The sequence below is a fragment of the Hypomesus transpacificus genome, chromosome 2 (genome assembly GCF_021917145.1).
Source record: "Hypomesus transpacificus isolate Combined female chromosome 2, fHypTra1, whole genome shotgun sequence".
Taxonomy (NCBI): Eukaryota; Metazoa; Chordata; class Actinopteri; order Osmeriformes; family Osmeridae; genus Hypomesus; species Hypomesus transpacificus.
The window spans coordinates 2,517,433-2,529,999 of record NC_061061.1 but is presented as its reverse complement, the minus strand read 5'-3'; the positions used below and the strand labels follow the sequence as shown (position 1 = coordinate 2,529,999).

At 47.9% G+C, this 12,567-nt stretch overlaps 1 protein-coding gene across 1 annotated transcript; it reads left to right on the top strand.

Moving 5' to 3' along the window:
* Nucleotides 1-165: 165 nt before the first annotated feature.
* Nucleotides 166-4,907, top strand: tent5aa (terminal nucleotidyltransferase 5Aa). Its single transcript, XM_047029261.1, has 2 exons — nucleotides 166-1,394; nucleotides 1,844-4,907. Exons 1-2 carry the CDS (start codon nucleotides 963-965, stop codon nucleotides 2,621-2,623), a joined length of 1,212 nt encoding a protein of 403 aa, XP_046885217.1. The 5' UTR covers nucleotides 166-962; the 3' UTR covers nucleotides 2,624-4,907.
* The last annotated feature ends 7,660 nt before the right edge of the window (nucleotides 4,908-12,567 follow it).

The window sequence follows — 12,567 nt, the reverse complement described above, 5'->3', positions numbered from 1 at the left end:
TATATGGACGCTAAATGTTACATAACACTGTCTTAGTGGACTCTTAAGTCAAAAAGAGTGGTGGAGGTGATGCTTTGGGCAAGGCTGTAGCGAAAGACGACCAGTTATTGGTGAGAATGGTTGTCACTCCGGAGAAAGAGGGGCGTGAGCAACTGCCTCGGGCATCTCTAGAACAGAACTTGCCTTCCAGAGACAAGTGTTAGAAGCCTAACGGAGAGTCGATTCTATGACGGAGGGTTAAAGCTATTCTATCAAGTGAAATCAAGCGGGATCAGCAAGATATAGATAGCGAGGTCTGAAGAGCACGGTTACAACTGAGAAGATTCTATTTATGTTTCTGGGAAGAGGCAATAAAATATGTAGGACTCGCGCGTCAAAACCCACGGGATTCCAAAGAGGGTTTATCATCGGACCGCGTGCCAAGTGCGACTCGCGTAGGCTATTCATGCAAATTTATAAAATCATAGGCGTGCCTCTTTTTAGCCATGTACTCGCGGACTGAAAGGCGAACCCCCTGGCTTACTAGCTGCTTCCAGACTGTAATACGCAGCACTCGGACCTACACATAGGGACTGCACGCGCGCGATGATGTCCGCGTTTTAAAATCTGGATAGAAGAAAGCAGAAGCAAGGACAAGTTTTAAGGGAAGCTATTGTTTGTCTTTTCTTAAAGGCATCTATATATATTCTGCAGACTCTCAGCGTCTGCTTTTCACTGCGCACTTTCGCAAACGAGTGCAGATGAGTTACTTTGATATTGTTTATTTTTGTTGTAAGATAGGGTAAGGTTACGGAAACGGCTACTCACTGAGGATACTGATGCTGTCTATCTTGACGTTGATCCCCTATACAGTTTTTTGCGTGTAAATCTGAGTTGGACCGCTGACCAGCATTAGGCTACTGAAAACTTAATAGATCAGTAGTCAGTTTTTTAAAATCTTAATCGGTTTTATTTAATCGACAATGTCAGAGGACGACACCAGTTCTTGTGGCTCTGCTAGTTCCCTAAATGAGCTGGAGAATAGCAATGTCAGCGTCCTCAGCTGGGAGCAAGTGCAGCGGCTGGACGCAATTCTTACGGAGACCATCCCCATCCATGGCCGTGGCAACTTCCCTACACTGGAGATGAAACCGTTGGAGATCGTGAAGGTGGTCCGGAGCCGCATGGAGGAGAAGCATATCAATGTCAGGGACGTTAGGTTAAACGGGTCTGCTGCCAGCCACGTTCTTCACGAGGACAGTGGACTCGGGTACAAGGACCTCGACCTGATATTTTGCGCGGATATGAAGGGAGAAATTGACTTTCAGATTGTGAAGGATATCGTTTTGGACTGCCTTCTGGATTTCCTACCCGACGGAGTGAATAAGAAGAAAATAACTCAATTAACTTTAAAGGTATAGTATAGTTTCTGAGATATAAAATCATATGTATGAAATCATCAAATATTTAAAACGGGATTACTAGGCTATATGTATACGTAGCCCATGTGGTTATATTTATAGCCTACATTGTTAAGAGTCTGATTAGGTGAAAGTGTTTGACGCGAATTAGAAGCGTTGGTCCGGTGTTGCCTATAGCCTACTGATAGTAAAATGTTGGTTTGCTGCCGTTAAGCGGATTTACATCAAACCAATCGAAAGCGGATACTGTCTCAGCCGCCTGTCGGCTACTGTTCAGCCAGCAGTGTCCCTTTGAATGGAGTCTGACGCTCAGGCTATAAATTAATGGTTTTAAATGTCAGATGAAAAATAATACGACTTGCTTCTCTTAATTATCTTTATTGCTTCAGATGATTGCAATGAATAGCAGTTACATAATTCCCCTGTGTGTGTGTGTGTCCTAGGAGGCCTACGTACAGAAGATGGTAAAGGTGTCTAATGACTCCGACCGCTGGAGTCTAATCTCGCTCTCCAACAACCGAGGGAAGAACGTGGAGCTGAAGTTCGTGGACTCCCTCCGCAGGCAGTTTGAGTTCAGCGTGGACTCCTTCCAGATCCAGCTGGACTCTCTCCTGCTCTTCTACGAGTGCTCTGAGAACCCCATGGCACCGGCCTTCCACCCCACCATCGTGGGCGAGAGCGTCTTCGGAGACTTCGGCCAGGCCCTTGACCACCTGCGCCACAAGATCATCTGCACCCGCAACCCGGAGGAGATCCGGGGCGGCGGGCTGCTCAAATACTGCCACCTGCTGGTGAGGGGGTTCCGCGCCGACTCGGAGACGGAGATGAAGTCCCTGCAGCGCTACATGTGCTCGCGCTTCTTCATCGACTTCTCGGACATCCTGGAGCAGCAGAGGAAGCTGGAGTCCTACCTGCAGAACCACTTCACGGGCCTGGAGGACCGCAAGCACGACTACCTGATCACGCTGCACGGCGTGGTCAACGAGAGCACCGTGTGTCTGATGGGCCACGAGCGGCGGCAGACGCTGGGCCTGATCGCCATGCTGGCGGTGCGCGTGCTGGCCGAGCAGAACGTCTTCCCCAACGTGGCCAACGTGACCTGTTACTACCAGCCCGCCCCTTACGTCGCCGACGGCAACTTCAGTAACTATTACATTGCGCAGGTGCAGCCCGTGTTCACTTGTCAGCAGCACTCCTACTCGACCTGGCTGCCCTGCAACTGAGCCTGCAGCGACGGAGGGATGGGAAGAGAGGGAAATGGGGAGAGGGAGATCGGAAAACGTGTTTGTATGCAGGAGTCACCTGTTGGGTGTTTCACAGCTGAGTCGCCCGATCAAGGGGTCTCCTCGCCTTATCGTTTCGAATTTCAAAATTTGAATCGGAATGTTTTGACTGGCTGTATCAGAGCTCGGTCAGTAAGATCAGGATAGCCAGGGCTCGGTAGCCAGTGAGGACTGGCTTTTAACGTATGATAGGAACGCTCTCGAGTACCCCCCAAACCCCTCTACTGCTCTGGGGGTCCTTCACCCCTTCCCTTTCCCCTGCCCCCACCTGCCCACACCTGGGGTTAAGGTTTGCTCAAGCATCAATGCAAAGCAAAGAAAGCCTGTGAGAGTCCTTGTAGCACAAATCCAACCAACAAACCACTGGTGCTGCAGACAGATGAACACAGATGGATGGACTTGGAGCCTTCAGCTGTGTGTCCTGCAATCCTGCTGACTCAGATCCCCCCTCCCCCCTCCCCCACCCCCGCCCCCAACACAGAGCTCTGTGGACTTTCTGTCAGGTCCTGGGTCGATGGACCTCATCTGAACTGGCTGTCAGACTTACAACCTCACACAGACTCAAATTAGACTTCCTAAAGAAACCGTTGTTTGGTAAAGAGATTAAACGAAATTCCCTGTATATGTATGTGACCTTGTGTTTTAAGTGCCTAGAGCTTAGCAGAGGTTAGAGGGAGCAAGGCCTTGTGGGAATTAGGGTCTGGGGTCTCTTGTTTGTACTGGGGATGTTCAAGGGGGTGGGATTTTTGCCCTGCTTTATACATTGATTGGCCAAACTTTATGTACGTCTGCAGACATTTAGGGAACTGCCGAGAAGGTGACTCCCACACCCTAACCCCGCCTCTTAGGCCTCTCCCCCAGAAACAACGGAGGGAGCAGTTGCTGCACCGCCGCTTTCTTCAAATATGGGTTTGATGTTGTTTTGTTGTGGTTTATCTTGAAAATATTGTTGATTCCTATTAAAGCTGATCTTATGAGTCGAGGCAGAATCCTGGAGTTTCATGATCCCATGGCTTTGTATGCATCCAACCAACCTTCATGAATGGAGCTAATTGCAAACGAGACCAGACTTGTCAGACCGGGAGGCAAGAAAGGAGGCAGGCAAGCAGGCGGGCGGGCAGGCGGGCGGGCGGGCAGGCAGAGAGCTGGTGTGTGTAGGGAGATATTTGCAGACACCTCTGGTGATGGTACATTGTTTGCTGTAACACCTTGGCAGGGAATTCCACAGCTGCTGCTGAACTGGGCTAGGCTGTATATGGGCTAGGGCTAGTCCCGGGTCACCTCTGGGCTGAACCGAGCTGGGCTGTGTGTGGGTGACTGCATATTCAATCATCAGAAAGGGTTGTTCCAACTGTTATCCGTTTGCCTGGTGCCCAATGTTGACTTGAGGGCTAGACAGAGGGTAAGACCAGTTGTTGGTATGTAGAATTATCTGCTGGGGTGAAGCTGAAGCATTAGCAAAAGAGAACAGAGGGAGAGAGAGAGCAAAAGAGAGAGAGGGAGGCAGAGCAGCAGAGAAAGAGAATGAGGTCGAGAGAGCTGGAGAAGAGGTGAGATGGGTGTAGCTGGTAATAGGGTGTTGCTCTGTTGGTTCCTCTGCTGATCCTCCGAAATCCCAGCCTGCTATGAATCATAGGAACTGTCCCACCCTTTAGAAGTATACCCAATCAGGATTTCTCAATAGCCCGGTGATAGTTTTCTTTTCGCTTCTTGATGTAATGATGAAATCCTGTGGACGTGGTGTGCCATGTGATGTCACTTCCCCTTTGTAAAGCTTCACCAGCAGATGCAGCCAGGTTAGGGGTTACCGTAGTTACAGAGGCTTTGGGTTACCGTGGTTATAAAGGCAGTGGGTCTTTGGATTGTCTTGTATGCCTTGTTTGAAATGTTCATTTGTGTCTCAATGCAATCTTTACAAATCAAACCTTCAGAAAAGAGAAAAAAAGTTGAAAAAGAGCCTGAGTATGTATTTTTTATGATTGTTATTTTTATAAGTGTACTAGACACTGCAGCGCTTTGGAGTGTGCGAGCAGTGTGTGATCTTGTATGTCTGATGGGTCGAACATGAAGATGTCTTCATCATTAAACAAGAGGTCAAACACAAACTGAGACGTCTCCTGGTGATGATTGAATCTGCAGCGACCTCTCTGCCGCTGGTCTAGTCCTGAGGTCAGAGGTCATTGTCATAAACTGCTTTGCTCCAGATGCTTAGCCCGGCCCAGCAGACCCGCTATTGTTCCATAACAATAAAGAACAACAAAGTTGTTTTCTGTTCTGTTGTATTGGATTGTACTCTACAGTCGACTAGTCCAATATGATCTAGTCTATTTATTCGATTCTATTCTATACCTAGCCAGGCCCACCAGAGTTAACCGAAACCACTACACCTAGCCATCATTTCCAGACCTAGCCAGAACAACAAGGCATTGCCATAAAAGTAGTCAGCCAGAAGCACCAGGCCAAGCCACAACTATCAAGCTAAGCCAACAGGCCTAGCCAGGGGTCAGGATTCAGCTGGAGCGAGTGGATCGGCTGTTGCCAGAAAGAGCTGGTGAATGTGAGAGATTTGCATCCACCAGAAAAGAGACTTTAATGCTATCTCTGCCTGCTCATCACATTCTCTCTCTCCCTCTCTCTTTCTCTCGATCTCCCTCTCTCTCTCTGGAGAGAGGGATAGAGATAGAGTGGAAGAGAGAGAGTCATGTTGAGGTATATATAGCAACCATGATAAGGACATGATATCTTTCACTTAGGCTTATTTGCAGCTGATTAACCTAAGTCACACACGTGCACGTACGTACGCAGTACACAAGCACACACACGCATGCACGTACACACACACACACATTACAGTTCATTTAAATATCTTTATTAAGACTCATCCAGATATCAGGATGACTAGATGACTGCGTCTTTCTCCTTCCTCTCTCTTCCACACTTCTCCTCATCTCACCCCCCCCTCTCTCCTCCTCCGCCGCTCACCTAACACTGGGACTCAGAATCGTAGGTTTCTTCTCTGACTCCAGAGTCATGTGGTGGATGAGGCTGCTCTATCTGATGACTTTTCCACACAGGGATTGGAGAGAACACTGCCTCGTGGGATTCTCTCTCTCTCTCTCTCTCTCTCTCTCTCTCTCTCTCTCTCTCTCTCTCTCTCTCTCTCTCTCTCCTCTCTCTCTCTCTCTCTCTCTCTCTCTCTCTCTCTCTCTCTCTCTCTATCGCTCTCGCTCTCTCTCTCTCTCTCTCTCTCTCTCTCTCTCTCTCTCCCTCTCTCTCTCTCTCTCTCTCTCTCTCTCTCTCTCTCTCTCTCGTCTGATGTCACTCTTTTCTCTATCTCTCCTCTGTCTCTTTCCATTGAGAGAGGTTTTTCCAGTGTTTGTGGACATAAGGATGATCTGAGTCCAGGGCCTGGCTCAGAGTCCAGTTCAATGTGCTGTTGAGAAGCTGTAATAGTGTGCAGGCCCAGTCTTTTGAGAGCACTGATAATGCTATGCTTATTCAGAACTCTGACAATCTGTTTCACCTATCTATTCACATGGACAGTTTTTACTTTCATCCCCATTCTTATTGCATAATGGTATTCAGCCAACTCCTCTCTGTGTCTCTGTCTGTCTCTGTAGGAGGGGATCCCTCTCTGAATTGCTCCTCCCAAGGTTCATTCCATTTCCCCTCTTAGTTTTCCTGAGAGCTTATCTCTGTCATACTTGAGGGTTTAAGGTTGGCTTAGGTACAGTTCTATGAGCATATAAGAACCCTTCCTTGATATTGCTTGTAAAACGGGCTATACAAATACGATTTGATTTGAGTCCCAGTCCATAGAAATCATGTTCCTCGAAACCCATTCGGTCTCTAGAGACTCAATCACATGACCAGACCATCTCATCCCAGTCAGTCTATCCCCTGCCTTCACACACAGCCACAGCTTACCTGATATCAACCACCAGGAAACTCCACACTATTACAGCTTCTCAACACAACACTGAACAGAACTCCGAGCCCTGGACTCAGATCACCTCCTTTAAACCTGGGTGTTCACCTGAACAATAAACTGGACTGGACTGACAACACCATGCCACTGTAGAAGAAGGGCCAGAGCAGAGTGTACCTGCTCAGGAGACTCAGGTCGTTTGAAGTGCAGGGGAGCGCTCCTCAGGACCTTCTATGACACGGTGGTGGCATCAGCCATTTAACATGGTGTGGTCTGTTGGAGCAGCAGTATGTCAACAGCTGACAGGAGGAGACTAGACAGACCGATCGGGAAGGCCAGCGCTGTCCTCGGACGCCCCTCGGACACAGTGCAGGTGGTGGGAGAGAGGAGGATGGTAACAGAGCTATCATCAGTGATGGACAGTGAATCCCACCCCATGCAGGACACTGTCTCTGCACTGAGCAGCTCCTTGGGCGACCGGCTCCTTCACCCTGAGTGTGTGAAGGAGCGGTACCGCAGGCCCTTCCTTCTTGCTGCTGTGAGACTGTACAACCAGCACTGCTCTAAATAGAACACACACAAACCCACACAGGACTCAACCCCTCGAAATGATTCACGGACACACTTAAAGTGCTATAACTGACTGTGCAATATTCATATTTGTTTATTTACGTTTAGTCTCCATATGCAACTAGTGTTATCTTTTTATTGTATGTTGTACTAACTTTATGCCTTTCTTTAAATGCTCTTCTGTCCACGTTGCTGTTGTAATGTGCCCCCAATAAAGGTAGAGATTGTGGGAGATACAGCAGAAATGAGAAGGTCAGTGAGAGGTGGACACATCTGAGAGGAGGAAGAGAGGTGGGGGCAGAGGTGAAGATGAACAGGAGGAAGGACAGAGGACGTGAGGGATGAGGAGGAGGAAGAGGAAGAGGTGGAGGAGAAAGGAGAGGCCGGGAATAGGGAGAGGAGGAGAGAAAAGGAAGGTGATCCTCTTGTTAGTTAGATTGATAATATTACCAAAGTGGTCAGGTCTTCAGAAATAAATACTCACTGTACGTAGACCAATACTCTCCCCTTGCCAAAGATAAAGATAGCTGTGGATAGAGACACAGAGAGAGAAATATTGTGAATAAACAGATAGATTACTGGGTTGCTATGTGAATCACACCGTTGACCTACTCTGAACAACACACACACACACACACAAATACCCGCGCACATCCCTGCTTGAGCAGAGGCGTTTTGGGTATTGCAGTGTCTGCTATGGGTGTGTCTGAGGCCGATTGTACAGTCACTGGTCAATGGGATCACATCTATTCAACATGACTGTAGACGGTCCGTCTGTGGAGAGAGTTGCTGTTCCTTTAAACTGCTGCTTCATTAGGCTCGCCCCGTCACAACGGTGTGTGTGCATGCATGTGTGTACCTGTGTGTGTGCATACGTGTGTGTTTCTATGTGTGTGCTCGCATGTAAGATTGTTTTGGTGGGCTGGAGGCCTCAGTAGTTGATCTGTAATCAATGTGCTGTAACTCAGCCTCCTAATCTCTGTAAGAAGCATGAAAGCATAACTTTGAGATTGATTGAGCCACAATACATCTGAGAGCGCTTTCCTGGTGGACTAAAGTGAGGCTGTAATGTTGAGAATAACCAGAACCCTTCACAAAGCTAAACTGAGCACACTGCCAGTCAGGTCAGATCAAGAGATAATTTAGAAGCCCGGTCTAGTTCTATTAGACTAAAGAACCTCACTCTGGTTCTACTGTTCTCCAAACCCCCAACAGAACCCCAATCAGATTCTACTGGACTCCAGAGCCCATGTGTGGTTCCACTCTTATCCATGATGACCATGTGTTTTTCCCCAGACACTCTTCATCCATGCTCCCCTGACTGTGACTCAGCGAGCCAAACAGCCTCTTTTTACAAGTGCCAGTAAAAAGCAATTAAACAGCAATCAGGAGTAGGCAAGCACACACACACACACGCACTCACACACACTACAGTGCATTTAAATATCTGTAGTAATCCAGGTAACAGGATGACTAGATGACTGCATCTCTCTCCTTCCTCTCTCTTCCACACTTCTCCTCATCTCACCCCCCCCCTCTCACCTTCCCCGCTCACCTAACACTGGGACTCAGAATCGTAGGTTTCTCCTCTTCTCTGACTCCAGAGTCATGTGGTGGATGAGGCTGCTCTATCTGATGGCTTTTCCACACAGGGATTGGAGAGAACACTGCCTCGTGGGATTCTCTCTCTCTCTCTTTTCTCTATCTCTCCTCTGTCTCTTTCCAATGAGAGAGGTTTTTCCAGTGTTTGTGGATATAAAGGAGATGATCTGCGTTTAAGCCTGGCTCAGAGTCCAGTTCAATGTGCTGTTGAGAAGCTGTAATAGTGTGCAGGCCCAGTCTTTTGAGAGCACTGATAATGCTATGCTTATTCAGAACTCTGACAATCTGTTTCACCTATCTATTCACATGGACAGTTTTTACTTTCATCCCCATTCTTATTGCATAATGGTATTCAGCCAACTCCTCTCTGTGTCTCTGTCTGTCTCTGTAGGAGGGGATCCCTCTCTGAATTGCTCCTCCCAAGGTCCCTTCCATTTTTCCCTCTGAGTTTTCCTGAGAGCTTATCCCTGTCATCCTTGAAGGTTTAATGTTGGTTCAGGTACAGTTCTATGAGCATAAAAGGACCCCTACTTGATATTGCTTGTAAAACGGGCTATACAAATACGATTTGATTCGAGTCCCAGTCCGTAGAAGTCCTGTTTCTGGAAGCACATTCTATTTGGTCTCTAGAGACTCAATCACATGACCAGACCATCTCATCCCAGTCATTCTATCCCCTGCCTTCACACACACCCACAGCTTTCCTGGTATCAACCACCAGTTTAAATGACCAAAGCCCCAGTCTATAAGAAGGTGTGCCCCAGCACCAAGACAAAGGGTCATGTGAAACCATGCTGTCTGTACAGCGCGTCCTCATCTCTTATCAAAGACGTACACTTTCCTTCCGTTTGTGGATCTCGACCATGGTGCCTTTCGTGTTTGCATGCCTTTTCTTTGGATAAAGCATGCAATAAAGCTGAAAGCGGAAATGAGAAGGTCAGTGAGAGGTGGACCCATCTGAGAGGAGGAAGAGAGGTGGGGGCAAAGGTGAAGACGAACAGGAGGAAGGACAGAGGCACAGTGGTCAGGTCTTCAGACAGAAAGTATCTACTCACTGTACGTAGAACAATACTCTCCCTTTGCCAAAGATAAAGATAGCTGTGGATAGAGACACAGAGAGAGAAATTTTGTGAATAAACAGATAGATTACTGGGTTGCTATGTGAATCACACCGTTGACCTACTCTGAACCACACACACACACACAAATACATGCGCACATCACTGCTTGAGCAGAGGCGTTTTGGGTATTGCAGTGTTTGCTATGGGTATGTCTGAGGCCGATTGTACAGTCACTGGTCAATGGGATCACATCTATTCAACATGACTGTAGACGGTCCGTCTGTGGAGAGAGCTGCTGTTCCTTTAAACTGCTTCATTAGGCTCGCCCCGTCACAACGGTGTGTGTGCATGCATGTGTGTACGTGTGTGTGTGCATACATGTGTGTTTCTATGTGTGTGCTCGTATTGTGAGATTGTTTTGGTGGGCTGGAAGCGTCAGTTGTTGATCTGTAATCAATGTTTTGTAATTCAGCCTTCTAATCTCTGTAAGAAGCATGAAAGCTAACTTTCAAATGTATTGAACCGCAATACATCTCATAGCGTTTTTCTGGTGTCCATAAGTGAGGTTGTAATGTTGAGAATAACCAGAACCCTTCACATAGCTGAACTGATCCCACTGCCAGTCAGGTTAGATCAAGAGATACTTTCGATACTTTTACGTCAGTCTGGTTCGACTGTTCTCCAAACCCCCAACAGAACCCCAATCAGATTCTACTGGACTCCAGAGCCCATGTGTGGTTCCACTCTTCTCCATGATGACCATGTGTTTTTCCCCAGACACTCTTTATCCATGCTCCCCTGACTGTGACTCAGCGAGGCAAACAGCCTCTTTTTACCAGCGCCAGTAAACAGCTCAAGAGTTTTGCGTCTCATCCAGGCTGTTGGGAATGTGTTTGAGCCGGGCCAAAATAGCAAACAGAACCTCTTTGTGAACCTTGTCTTTCTCTCAGACAAACGAGACTGTGTTGTTGTCTTTAGGCTAACTGGATCCAGATGGTCTGGACCAGTCGGGCTGACCAGTGGTAGAACATTCTGGTTCTCAGAGAAGTAGGCAGCTTGGTGGTAGAACATACTTGTTCTCTTAGAGATACAGGCTGACCAGTGGTTGAACATACTGGTTCTGTCAGAGAAAAAAGGCAGGCTGGTAGTAGAACATGCATGTTCTCTCAGAGAAGTAGCGATTTTCTCTCTGGCTCAGATTGGGGGAGACCGGCTCAGACAGAGGCTGGAAGACCGGTTCATCGGGTCCACAGGTCAAGCTGTGTGAAGGGGCTGTCTGCTTTCTGGGTGGCCAGAACTATGTACTGTATTTGGGATGTCTGGCTGTTCTCTCCTGGGTCATTGTGGTGATGGTTCTCCATGTATGTGTCAGTGGGATGAGTTCTGGCTTACAGTATGACAGCTTGGCTTTTGCTTTGAAACACAAAACAAGATATAAGTGTGTGTGTGTGTACATGGGGAGTGGGGGAGTGGAATCAAAGTGGACGTGGCTCTGCGTGAATTTGGTGCGGGTGTGAGTCTCTGCCAGTGTTTGTGCATGGGTGACTCGTGCGTGTGTGGGTGTGTGTGCGGGGGCGTGTTTGATTGTGTCTCTGCGTGAGTGTGTTCTCCACACCTCATTAGCTCGCTAACGTAGTGTGCTCCTCAGAAAAACGCCAGTCGTCTCGCAGGACACTAATTCATTGTTTGACAGCTGTTTTCTTTTCTCTCTCGGCCTCCCTCGCTCCCTCCCTCTGTCCTCCCTCACTCAGATCCCGGGCTGTAATTCTACACACCGTACCAGCTGGAGGGGGTCCTAAAACACACACACACACAAACACACACGCACACACAGGTACACACTAACTCACTCACTCAATCACACACACACGCACACCCTCACACATACTCACAAACAAATCAAAATCCCAAACTAACATACATCCATGTGTGTGAGTTTATCACTTCCACCCTGTTGAAACTACCAGGAGTGTGTTTGATTTAGGTATGATTGATGACAAACATGCACACCTAAGGAATGTCTTGCATATACTGAAAAGACATTGACTGAACACGCAGCCTAGCCTGTTCATGCTAGATATTGTTGCACACATGAACAAACACACAAACACACACAGGCCCCAGGCCCCACACAGCAGTGCCCAGAGTGCCAGGTCTCCTAATGTGTCCGAATTGGAATTGTTATGATCCGTTTCCTTCACATTTCCTGACAGGATGTGCCCTGAAAACAGGCCTGTGCACCTCGGTCCAGCCCGGCCCAAACTTCACACACTCTGGACTGTGAGTCTGGTGAGAGGGAAGTGTAGGGGGCTTCCGTGTCAGCTGAGCAGGGGCAAGAGGGTTCCATCCCCTAGAGATGAAGATCATAATGAAGACGATGGTGATAATGGAGAGATAATGAGGTGGATCTGGAACAAAGCAGTCACTGTATTATCACCCCAGCCTCCTGTTGCCTCGTGTAGATCTGAATCATCAGAACAATGAGCCATTGAGCCCAGACCCTTGTTTGAATAAATTCACATCTCAATTCACATCTAGCCATTCTATTTATTCCTTTTTCATTCAATGAAGTAGGTTTTTTTGGTCTTTCAACGGCTTTTTCTCTCCCTCACGTTCCCCCTCCTCCCCCCACTCTCTTTCCGTTAGTCCCTCTATCTATGCACACGCAGAAACACGGAAACATATCCTCCCATAGGTGTTTCTCCTACTTTGCTGTATGTTTG

Bases quoted from the DNA above. Each gene is read 5' to 3' on its own strand.
- tent5aa (XM_047029261.1), top strand. From the start codon at position 963: ATGTCAGAGGACGACACCAGTTCTTGTGGCTCTGCTAGTTCCCTAAAT. The intron at 1,395-1,843 runs GTATAGTATAGT...TGTGTGTCCTAG, and splicing joins TAACTCAATTAACTTTAAAG to GAGGCCTACGTACAGAAGAT.